Here is a 12,055-nt window from a genome sequence, read left to right as displayed (position 1 = left end):
GCTGTCAGAGGGAGAGGTCACAGATGGGGTTCCTGGCATCCTGGGATTTGTCAGCTTTGCTGATCCCCACAGGACACTCTCTGGCTCGGAAGTCGCTGCCCAGAGCAGGTGATGGCGTGGGAGCCAGAGAAGCCGTCACTGTCCTCCCTCTTCTCTTCCCAGCTCCTCCGGGGCTGGACACGGGCAGAGAGCGTAGGTCTGATGGCTCATCATCGTCCGCCTGTCTAGTTGACTTTTTCCTCATTTTTCACATAGCAGATATCTCAGTTCTAGCTTTATTAGCCATCCTGGAGCCTCAGTGAGGTCATCCCACCCCCACCGGCATGGAACCGAGCAGGAGCGGCTTAAGGAGGTGAGTTGCTTTGAGCCAATAAGAACTGAGGGGGAGGCTGAAGGTGACTGTGGTCACCTCTGACTTGTGCAGCTTGGCTCACTGACACTGGCCCCCCGTCCCTCGCTCCGTTTCTACATGTCTTCACCATGCAGCTGCTCTCTTGGCAGGGCCTGGCCTCTGCTCCCCAGCAATGCCGCCCTCCAGCCCAAATCCTGGGTGTGATGGGCAGCCTATAAATTAGAGGACCCCTCCCAACCCCCAGTGAGAAGAAAAAATGAAATACGGAGAGGTCAGTGAAAGCTACTTTTATTTCTGAATCAATTGCTCTTTCTTGGGGCTAGCCCAGGTAGTGGAGAGTGGGCAGGAGAAGTAGAGGATGTGGATTAGGAGGAGGGAAGTCATCAACCTCCCACCCTAAGACACAGAGAGAGAGAGAGAGAGTGTGTCCTGGGGCCCTTCCAGAGCAGCACGGGTCCAGATTGGAGGCTCCTTGATAAGGAGGACTCATCACTCTCCCCTCCTCCTAGAGCTATAGCTGAAAGTGGATTCCTGGGCCCCTGGCAGGGCTGCTCACTGGGACCAACACAGTCCCTCAATCCTGTTCCTCTGCCTCAGGAGCTACACTGGGCTAGCTGCACAGCTGCAGTGAGAAATCAATAAAGCCCAAACTGGCATCTGGAGGCTGGCGGGAGAGACTCAGGGGCTGGTCTTCTCCGGGGGGGCTGCACAGGAACCAGCCCGGGAACATGGCCGACTCAAAGCGGGAGGTGGCCCCAGAGCGCCTGCGCAGGAAGGTGAATCGATTGGACGGGTCCCCGTGATGATAGAGATCCATGATGTCCACTGCCTGGGAACGGGGGGGGGGGGGGGGAAGGAGCCGGAGGGAAGATCATCAACTGGTCAGGGGGCCCTGAGGGCTGGTTGTTAAGGGGAAGGGGAACGGAGAGACCCACCTCCAGTTTCAGGACAGGCTCCTCAGCAGTGCCACAGGACAGGCAGCGCTGCCCTGCCTCTACTCCCAGGATGACGGGGGACAGGTTGCCATCCACGTACCTATTGGGCACCATGCTGACCTCAGCCCCTGGGGAAAAAGAGGAGGCAGGGAGAAACCTCTCCTCCACGGACGGAGCCTCTAAGGTCCAGGCAGGCGGGCCGAATCGATGACTGACCAACCGACCTGCCGGCGTGAGCCTTCTTCCCGCTGTGGCGCAGGTGGGAAGGCGAGAGTGTGCCACCAACCTTCTTGGGCCCCATATCCTCCAGGTGGAGTTCCTGCCAGCAGTTGGTCGTTCTGCACGTAAACGGCCTTCAGCACTGCATCTGTCAACCTGAATCAGAGAGGGAGGGCTCCGACTCTGCACCGGCTCCTCCCTGACCCTCCCCCGTGCCCCAGGCTAGCCTGGTGGGCTCACCCCATCTGCGGGCGGGGACTCACCGGAAACACATGGCACTGGCCAGGACCATCTTCCCGAGTTCAGTCTTCAACCCTGAAGAGAAGGACCGAAACAGCACTATGCGGGGAGGACACCCGAATTCAGAACCACACATCGCGTCTATTTCTCACCCGCCAAGAGAGCAGAATTAAAATTTCTTTCTTTGGCTTTTTTGGCCCGCAACGCAGGGTGCCCCCCATAGTGGTCATAAGGTGGAGGGCAGAGGCTGACCGTCACAGGACAGGGGGATGGAGCTGCGGAGAGCCGCCTCTCACTACGCAAGGGACCTGACCACCCAGCTCCAGAACCGGGTCCTGAGGAAAGGCGGGGAGCGGGGCTCCAGTTCCACAACGGCCCCTCGTCCTGGCTTTGCACCAACTACCTCTCCTCAGACTCCTGCACCTGATTTTCCCCAGGGCAGCGTATGTGGTTTGGGAAATCCACTCCTGCCTGGCATGAGAAGGCAGCGGCCCCCACCCCAGTCCCCTACTGGGTTACTCCGTCTCTGCCTTCCCCCTAATCCAAGCTGCGGGCTCACAAGGGTAAGAAAAAAAAAAGCCCAACATACATTTTCATATCCCCCTGAAGAGAGAAAACTGCCAAGCCATTTTTACTTCATCTAAGGGAGGAAAAGGACAGGGTCAGAGCCAGAGGCATACCTGCAGGGGTCCTGCTGGCTGGGATTGTCTCTAGGTCTGGCAGCTCTGTCCTAAGCTGCTTCCGGCCCTTTATATTTGGGGAGGCGGGCAGGAAGTTGACATAAGAGCCTTCAAAAAAAACCCCAAAAGCATCTTCACACTTCCGGGAGCTAATTATCCAGGGAGGGGTTGACATCAGACATAGTCAGGGCTGATTTCCCAACAGAGGGAAGGCTTTTCCAAAGGTTCCACTTCCCCTGACTGTATCCAGCAACTGTCCACCCCAGGAAGGAGTGGGGTTTATGCTAGTGGCAAATTGCAATCGCGTAGCTCAAGCCCTTTTGGCCTGTGGGTCAGTAATCACAGGAATGGAGAGTCCAGAAGGAAACCCAATTTATCAAGTCCAGCCCCCTGCCTACCCATTTTATTTTCCTGAAGCTTTCCAGGCTCCTCACTCTCCTCTGTAGCTCACTGAGTGTTCCTATCCTTCTCATCTCCCCAGATCTCTCCTGTTTCTTTCTCCCCACTAAAAAAAAAAAATATGGTAAATAAATAGCTCTTAGCTCACCCATGGCCTTCTCTGACCCTTCAGTCTCCCCGCATCTGTTTTAAAGGGTATGCGCAGTACCTGGATAATCCAGTATTAGATGCCTGTTAATAAGCGCATCCCCTAGACTAAGCTCATTGTGGGCAGGGAATGCACCTTCCATCTCTGTTGTTTGGCATTTTCCAAAGTGCTTACTACAGTGCTTGGCACATAGTAAGCACTTAAATCCCGGAAATATTATTATTATTATTATAGCATATGCCAATTCATTGATTCAATCGTATTTATTGAGCGCGTACTGTGTGCAGAGCACTGTACTAAGCGCTTGGAAAGTACAATTCGGCACCAGATAGAGACAATCCCTACCCAACAACGGGCTCACAGTCCAGAAGGGGGAGACAGACAACAAAACAAAACAAGTAGACAGCCATCAGTAGCACCAAAATACTACTGAATCGAAATAGCATGATCCAGGACATGCTCCTTTCAAAATGATCCCAGATCCTGGAAGCCCACAGTGAGCAAATCCCCGAGGCGGTCCCTGGAGGGGAGCCAGACATACCTGTCCTGGAGGGGTTGGGGGTGTCTTCCTGAAGTCCACCGCCTGTGGGCTCCTGAATGTGCCACAACAGAGGAGGCACGGCATGGCACAGCCCTGCACGTGGAGAACGGTCGCTCAGTCTGGACCTTGGAAGGCGTGAACAGTTTGAGAGACTGAAACCCATCACTAATGCCAGCTGTCCAGGCCCCGATTTCCCTCTAAGACACGTACTCTTCCCCAAATAATCCCGGCCCCTGAAGCTGCCACTAAAGGCTCACTCCAGTGGATGGGGCTTTTGAGCCCCGGTGGTCCGCGGGGAACTCACAGCGATACGGACTGACCTGGGGAGCGGTTAGGTAAGGAGGCGAACATCAGGTTGCACCCCCCGGAGTGAACTCTCAGGCCCGGGCCCCTGCAGCTGGTCTCCTACACAGGGATCAGCGGTGAGTGATGGTTTTTGTCCCGACGCATCCACCGTCGTTGCTTCCGTCGACGGGAGAGGTAGTCTGGGGACAGGAAAGGAAGCAGAGGAATGCTGAGGCAGCGGAAAGGCAGTAGGGAAAGCAAGCTCGGCCCGGTCAGAAGGGCTTGCTCAGCTACCTGCTAGCCACACTGGTGAAACTACCTACGGGGCGGCCCACTGCGACCAGTGGCAATAGGAGCCTGGGCAGCTCCCGGCCTTACTTTCTTTAACGAGAGCAGGTTTGTGTCTGCCCCCTCATCTCCCCCGGGGCCCCTTTCCCTTCGATACCACTAGCAGGAAGAAGAGGTGGTCCGGGGTAGCCCTTTCAAGGAGCCAAGCTTGAGATCCCTGGGCTGCCGGCTCCGGTGGAGGCGGCCAGACGCTGGGGAGCCGGGCCCTGCGACTCGTGGAGCGGCTCCAAGCTATTGCAAGAAAACAAGACAGACCGGCTAGAGGCGAGGACGATCGGGCATTTCTTCCCGGAGGGCGAGAAAGACGGTCCTGCTCGGGACCTCCGAACGCAGCAGGATCGGGGGCACTAGAGTGCAAGAGCCAGTCCACAGGCCCGCTCCCCAGGGCTGGCACACCGGGCCCAAGAGGTGCCACAGGGGCAGTCCTGGGGGAGTCTCCCTCCTCAACAAACACTAAAACAACCTCCAGTTAGCATGGGGTATTCAGAGAGAATCCAAGACTGTCCTTTACCTCAGTCTGGGGGGCAGCTAGACAGATTGGTGACATTTAACCCCTCCTCGGAAATAAAATCACTCCCCTTCGTCACACAACTCGACAACACAGCGGGCCCACTGGCCAGACCGAAGATCACACTCAGCTTTGTGTTTGTTAAGCGACTTGAACATATCAGTACCGGTTTTACAGCCTAATTCTTCCCCTTGACTGCCCACAAGTTTCTGTCTCGGGGCCAGACGACCCCGCCCCGGGATCTTGTCGTCAGCCCCTTGAAGTGCCCTCTTAAGTTAGAGTCAAGAGTCGCAGCAAGATCACCATCTTGTTGGGAGTCCACACCGGAAGAGGAGCCGGGGACACTCTTCATAAGGATGTGTTGACCCACCGCTGAAATAGGTCAGTGAGAAGGCGTGATTAAGCAGCGCCATCATCCTTCATCTAGTCATGATTCCTGCTTCGCGTGTCCCGCGCTACTGAGCACTGAACAAGTCCACACTCAGCATGGCTTCTGCCCACAGTACCACAATCCACGGGGCGCTCGTCCCACCCAAGGGCGAGGAGCTGCAGGGGAGGCTGGGTATGCCCTTTGGGGGCCTCAGCCTGCCTAACCGGCTCCGGGGGAGGCCAGGGGTCACACGGGAAAGGCGTGGGGGGGAGGAGGGGTGTGGAATTCTGGGCACCTGAACAATAAGTAAATAACACTGTCGTGTGCCAGGCGAGATTCCACTTGGAAATTCATATTTTAGCACTAAAACAATAGCCTAGTCCGGAGTTGGCAGTTGAAGCTCCCTGTGCTAGACCTCCAGGAGATGCGCCCTTGCCCCACCCCCGCTAATTCCACCCTGAGCTTGAATTTGGGTTGTGGCTGTGAGCAAATGCACTCACCCCTTACACCCCCCACCCACACACACTAAAGGGGATCAAGGGCAGTCAATCAGGGAGGGAAGGGGGCAGTGCAGAGGGATTAGTTTGGGAGTAAAGCCACAGCCCAACAAAAACGGAGTGATAATGCTTTATTTTCCTCCCCCAAAGTCGCCTGCTTTTCCCTCCTAAAATGGCTCCATTCCTTCTCCTTTCCACCATACTCCTCTTTTTTTCCCTCTCACCATAAGACTATTCATCCTCTGCTGTACAAAAAGCACAACACTGACACTCACCCCATCCCCACAGGACTCATGCACACATTAATCAATCAAAGAACTGCTATGTGACCTTAGTCAAGTCACTTAGAGAAGCAGAGTGGATAGAGCATGGGCCTGGGAGCCACAGGGTCATGGGTTCTAATCTGGCTCTGGCACTTTGCTGTGTGACCTTGGGCAAGTCACTTCCCTTCTCTGTGCCTCAGTTCCCCTCATCTGTAAAATGGAAAAAAAGACTGTGAGCCCCATGTGGGTCAGGGACTGTGTCCAATCTGATTTATCTTGGCATCTGCCCCAGTGTTTAATACAGTGCCTGGCACACGGAAAGCACAGCACTTAAATACCGTAGAGAATAGTTAAAAAAAACACACACAGTATGCAGTGCTTGGGAGAGTACAAGGGTTGGTAGACGTGTTCCCTAACCCTCAATCAATCATCGGTATTCACTAAGCACTTACTATGTGAAGAGCACTGTACTAAACACTTGGGAGAGTACAATACAACAGAATTAGCAGACATATTCCCTGCCCATAAGGAGTTTACAGTCCAGGAGGGCAGAGACACTTTACAACACGTGCACAAGTGCTGTGGGGCTGGGGGTAGGGAGTATATCAAGGGGACTGATCCAAATAAATAGGTGACACAAAAGGGAGGAAGGTGCAGGGGAGATGAGGGCTCAGTTCAGCTTTGACGGTGGGGAGAGTGATGGTCTGTCATACATAAAAGGGGGAGGGAGTTCCAGGCCAGAGAGAAGCCTTGGGAGTGGGTGTAAATAGAGAATAGAAGGGGCCCCCAACACTGAGCCTTGAAAGCGACACCCACAGTTAGAAGGCGGGAGCCAGAGGAAAAGCCCACGATGAGAATGTGCAGCCAGAGAGACAGGAGGAGAACCAGGAGAGGTCCATGTCAGCCAAGCCAAGGTTAGGTAATGTTTCCAGTTGAACGAGGGTGGCCCTCAGTGCCAAAGACAGCTGAGAGATCAGGAGGATTAGGATGGAATAGAGGCCATTGGATTTGGCAAGAAGGAGATCACCGGTGACCTCTGAGAGGCCAGTTTCGACGGAGTGAAGGGGGAGGGAGTTAGATTGGAGAGTCAAGAAAGAGATTAGGAGGAAAAGGCATGGAGGCAGCAGGTGTAAACAACTCGCTCAAGGAGTTTGGAAAGGAATGGTAGGAGGAAGATGGGGTGATAACTGGAGGGAGCCACGGGTGCAAGGGAGGGTTTCTTTAGACTAAGGGACAAATATGTCTGAAAGCAGTGGGTAAAAGGCCATTGGAAAGTGAATGGCTGAAGGTGGTGGTCAAGAAGAGGAGGAGGCAAACGTTTTGGTACGGTGCAGAGGAATGGGTTCAGGGTCACAGGTGGAGGGGTAGGTTTTGAGAGGAGCTGGGATCTCGAGATACTGCTGGGAATCGGGCCAGTTCTTCCCACCACAGCATCCGCCGGCCCTGCCCCTTCCTCACCATGCACACTGCCCCCACCCCAATTCAACCACTGGCCTGGCCTCGGTTAGACTGCTTACACTAGCCTCCTTCCTGATCTCTCAGCCACCAGCCTCTTCTTCCTCCAATCAGCTTCATGCAGCTGCTGCACGGACCAGCTTCCTAAAGCGTCACCGCTTGGCCTTATCTCCCCTCAAAACCCTCTACTGGCTCTGTCTGCGGCTCCTCGCATCGAGCTCTTTACAGTCGGCTTCAAGGATCTCCACCACCTGGCCTCCACCTTACCTAGCTGCTCTCTGATGCTGCAAGGTATACCCTGCCCCCATCCCTTCACGTTACACTCCCGATTTATAATTTCCTCCCTCCCCACGTGCAAAATCTTCATAAAAAACAGCTACTTCCTCCAACAGGCTCTTCCTAAGTTCATAGTGCCCTGAGCCAGAACATCCCTTCACACGACTCTAGCACGTACATGTTTATTTATGCCCTCCTCGGCTCATGCATACATGCACTCCACTGGAGCTGTAAATATTTTTGCTCATTACCCCACCCCTCCACCCTCAAGAGTGTGAGCACCTTGTAATAATAACTGTATCTGTTAAGTGATTACAATACCATCAGGTCAGAGATTTCCCATTTACAGATGAAGAAACTGAGGCACAGAGAAGTTAGAAGACTTCTCCAAAGTCACACAGGAGGCAAGTGGGAGAGCCTGCAGTCCCCTGACCTTCGGGCCCGTGCTCTTTCTTCTGGGCCAGACTGCTTTTCGTGGGCACACATGCCACTTCTGTAAACACCTAGTGCACCAAACATATTGGGGGGCTCGATCAATACTGCTGGTAATATTAGTGTAGTCAGCCCCCTTTTCTTCTTCTTTAGCTGAAATCAATCAATCAATTATATTTATTGAGCACATACTCTGTACAGAGCACCCTACCAAGTGCTTGGCAAAGTACCATAGACTATGTAGTCACAATCTCTGCCCTCAAGGGGCATGCAATTTAGCCATTTAGACAGACACTAAAATGAATTCCTGGTCGGGGAAGCAACCAAGTATGAAGATCCATATTTAAGTACCGAGGTGGGTAAAGTCTGTACTTATGGTGTTCGGACCCAAAATAGGGTGGGGGGATGAGAGAAGAGTCAGAAAAGGCTTCCCAAAGGAGGCCTTAAAGCCAGAATTCCTGCTTGATGGAGACATAGATGGGCAACCATCAGAGATGCTGAAGAAACAGGATGTGTGCAGAAGTATGGATTAGAGAGGGGGAAGACACTGGAGGAAGTAAGGAGGCTGAGGCACCTGAGCTGAGATGGGACGAGAGTATTTGGACCAGTGTGGAGACTGTCTGGAGGAGAGGAAGGGATGGATTCTGGAGATGTTGTGAAGGTAGAATCGACAGGATTTGGTGACTGAGTGAATATGTGGGTTGATGGAAAGAGGTGAGTCAAGGATAATGCCAAAGTTGAGGGCTTGGGAGGAAGACAGGGAGGACTGTGGTGGTGTCAGCAGTGACGGGAAAGCTGTAGGGAGGAGGGGGTCTGGGAGGGAAGATTCAGTTTTAAACATGTATCTTACATCTTTATTTTTGGTCCTGTCTCCCCACTAGATTGTAATCTATTTGTGGGCAGGACCGTGTCCTCTTGTACACTCTCTCAAGTGCTTAACACAGTGCTCTGCATAGAGGAGGTCACTAAATACCATTGATTGATACTAGGGGAGATAGACAGTAATTAAAATATCACATACTGAGATAGGAGGAATTAGACTAAGCGCCTGCTGCCCAAATTGGAGATAATCAACCTATGGTATTTACGGAGCACTTCCTGTGGGTAGAGCACTGTAATTAAGTGCTTGGGAATGTACAATATAACAAGGTAGGTAGATATAATCTCTGCCCTCAAGGAGCTTACAATCTACAGGGGGAGGCAGGCACTCAAATACATTACAGATAGGGGAAATGGCAGCCCGCTTCTATTCATTTTCACCCACTCCCTAGGAGAACTCATTCATTCCCACAGCTTTAACTATCACCTCTACATGGATGATTTCCAAATCTACCTCTCCAGCCCTGATCTCTCTCCTCTGCAGCCTCGTATTTCCTCCGGTCTTCAGGAAATCTCTACCTGGACGTCCCACTGACACCTCAAACTTATCAAATGTACAAAACAGAACTCCTTCTCTTCCCATCCGAACCCTGTCTTCCCCTAGACTATCCCATACATCACTTCTTATTCTCCCTGTCTCACGAGGCCACAACCTTGGCATTATCCTCAACTCACCTCCTACTTATGCATTCTGTTCCAAATCCTGTCAGTTCTACCTTTACAACGTTGTTAAAATCTGCCCTCTCTCCTCCATCCAAACAGTTACCACGCTGGATCTAAGCACTTGTCGTATCCCACCTTGACTACTGCATCAGACTCCTCGCTGATCTCCCTGCCTCCTGTCTCTCCCCACTCCAGTCCACACTTCATTCTGTTCTCCAGATCATTTTTCTAAAAAAAAAAAGTTGTTCACAGCTCCCCACACCTCAAGAACCCCCAGTGGTTGCCAATCCATCATTGCATCAAACTCCTCATCATTTATTTAAAGCTCTCACTCAATCATTCCACCCTCTCCTCCATCGCCTCCCTCTTTCCCCTAGGCCACGCTGCTTCTCATCTGGGTGCAGAGCACTGTGCTTGGGGGAGTCCAATACAGCTGGCAGACACGTTCCCAGCCCACAGGAAGCTGACAGTGTAGTGGAATCCTTGCTTATTTCCTACTACAACCCAGCCCACACACTTCATTCCTCTAACGCCAAACTACTCACTGCACTTCAATCTCATCTGTCTCCCTGCCAATCCCTTGCTTATGTCCTCCCTGTGGACTGGAACTCCTTCCCCCTTTCTATAGGACAGACCACCACTCACCCCATCTCCAGAGCCTTATTAAAACCGCATCTCCTCCAGGAGGCCTTCCCCGGCTGAGCCCTCCCCTCCCCTCTTCTCTCCCCCTTCTGCGTCACCTATGCACTTGTATCTGTACCCTTTAAGCCCTCGATATTCACCCGACCCTCAGCACCACGGCACTTCCGTACATCTCTAATTTATTCTAATGTCTGTCTCCCCGTCTAGCAACTCTGTTGTACTGTACTCTTCCAAGCGCGTAGTTCAGTGCTCTGCATACAGCGAGCATTCAAACATCACCGACTGAATGACCGGGCAGTAGACTCACCGTGAGAGCTGAACGACACGGAAGAGTCGAAGGTGACAGCGAGGTGGCCTCTGCGATGGGCAGGGAGGGCAGAGGTGTTGTCAATCTGATTGGAAAGTTAGAAAGAGGAGGCAGAGGTGAATTCTGTTTTAGATAGACAGCTCTGGGTTCAGCTGGGGAGGTCCCGGGAAGCTTTCTTGGCCACGTGGAATGTCAGGAGGGATTTTCCAGAGGGGAGGACTGGATGAGTAGTTTCAGGTGAGGTGTTTTCAGGCACGTAGAGCAGCATCCCAGCGGGGGCGGGTGGGAGCAAAATGAGAAGCTGAGAGGAGGGAGGCAGTGGGGCCTTATGTTTTATGCCGAGCCCAATCTTGCTATCTCTTCACCCCCGCTGCACCCAGCCCTAACCCAAGGTCATTTCAGACCCCAAATCTGTCACTTTCTGAAAGTACACCTTGGGAGAAGTGCCAGTGTTTCCTCTCCCTAGGCCCCCGTGTGTGCCAAAATGTGGGCTCCTAGGAAGGAGGAGGCAAGAGAGGACCCCAGCTATCACAAAAAAAATTTCCTAAAATGAAAAATGAAAAGGACAGTGGAGTCTGTCTGTTATTATTGGAGAAAACCTTATTAAGTGTTGGTGAAAAAAAACAAAAACAAACCCAGGTCTGCTCATCTTGGCAAATGGGCCATTGCTTGTAGGGCCTCATCCTCACCTGAGAATGCCATGTTAAGGAGACCGATGAGGAATGTCGCCAGCCCCTCACCGTCTGTGACGAGGGAGACCGCAGTCACTCTCGGTGGTGCTGTGGATCCCCACAAGAGCTTCAGAGACACCCACGCATCCTTGTTGGCCCTCGTTTCAGGGCACTGGAGCCGAGGCATTTCCCCAGTGTCCCCGATCTTCCCTGCCACGTTCCGTTGGACATGACTTGTCCACTTTGGATTCCTTTGGACCGGGGCCATAGGAGCTTCAAGGAGCTGTCTGTCCACCGATCGATCGACTTGCTTCACGGGGCTCTTTGATCTCAGAGCCTCTCTCCCCAACCCGGACTAAAGGGCTAGGCTTGGAGGGGGAGGCTGAGATGCTCAGAGTCACACGGAACCTCAGTCCCTCCAAGGAGGAGGCGCACACACTGAGAGCCGACCACGTGGCTGCATCCGTGTTGTCGCGGAGCTTCTTCAAGACATCTTCATCTCTCCTGGGGTCCAACATGTGGCCTGTTGGACAATTCAAGACATTTCAGGTTCATCACCAGCAAAAGTTTGGGATGTGGCAAAGCCAGGGCTTGATCCCGTGTCAAAAGGCAAAAATGCATAAGTTCTCCAGATCTTTCCATCAGATGACAGTCAATAAAGTGCAACTGCTTAAATCTCGGGGCAGCGATTTTTTTGTTTGTTTATTTTTTTACTGGTGAGATGAGTTTTGAAATCTCCCACAACAATCTGCATGTCAGATATTGGCATTGATCCTTATTGACTCCATAATGTCCAAGAGCTGCCTACACTGGCCTAGGTTTGGAAAAGGCTGAGGTGCTCAAAGCCAGCTGGGCCTCTGGCTGTTCGCTGCGGTGGGCACTCAACCCACAAGAATCAAGACATACACAGAGCACGGGCCCGGGAGTCAGAGGGACTTCGGTTCT

The 12,055-nt window shown here is 52.8% G+C and overlaps 1 protein-coding gene across 1 annotated transcript; it reads right to left on the bottom strand.

The window, feature by feature from the left end:
• Positions 1–623: 623 nt before the first annotated feature.
• On the bottom strand, positions 624–11,630 carry LOC100092661 (interleukin-36 receptor antagonist protein). The gene is made up of 8 exons (XM_029074766.2): positions 11,129–11,630; positions 10,440–10,524; positions 3,835–3,999; positions 3,515–3,607; positions 1,770–1,821; positions 1,574–1,662; positions 1,288–1,415; positions 624–1,181 (listed from the first exon to the last, which is right to left on the bottom strand). Exons 3-8 carry the CDS (start codon positions 3,863–3,865, stop codon positions 963–965), a joined length of 612 nt encoding a protein of 203 aa, XP_028930599.1. The 5' UTR covers positions 3,866–3,999; positions 10,440–10,524; positions 11,129–11,630; the 3' UTR covers positions 624–962.
• Between the last annotated feature and the right edge of the window lie 425 nt (positions 11,631–12,055).

This window comes from Ornithorhynchus anatinus, chromosome 11, assembly GCF_004115215.2.
Source record: "Ornithorhynchus anatinus isolate Pmale09 chromosome 11, mOrnAna1.pri.v4, whole genome shotgun sequence".
NCBI classification, from domain to species: Eukaryota; Metazoa; Chordata; class Mammalia; order Monotremata; family Ornithorhynchidae; genus Ornithorhynchus; species Ornithorhynchus anatinus.
The sequence above is the reverse complement of the archived record's forward strand: the minus strand, read 5'-3'. Positions and strand labels throughout refer to the sequence as shown.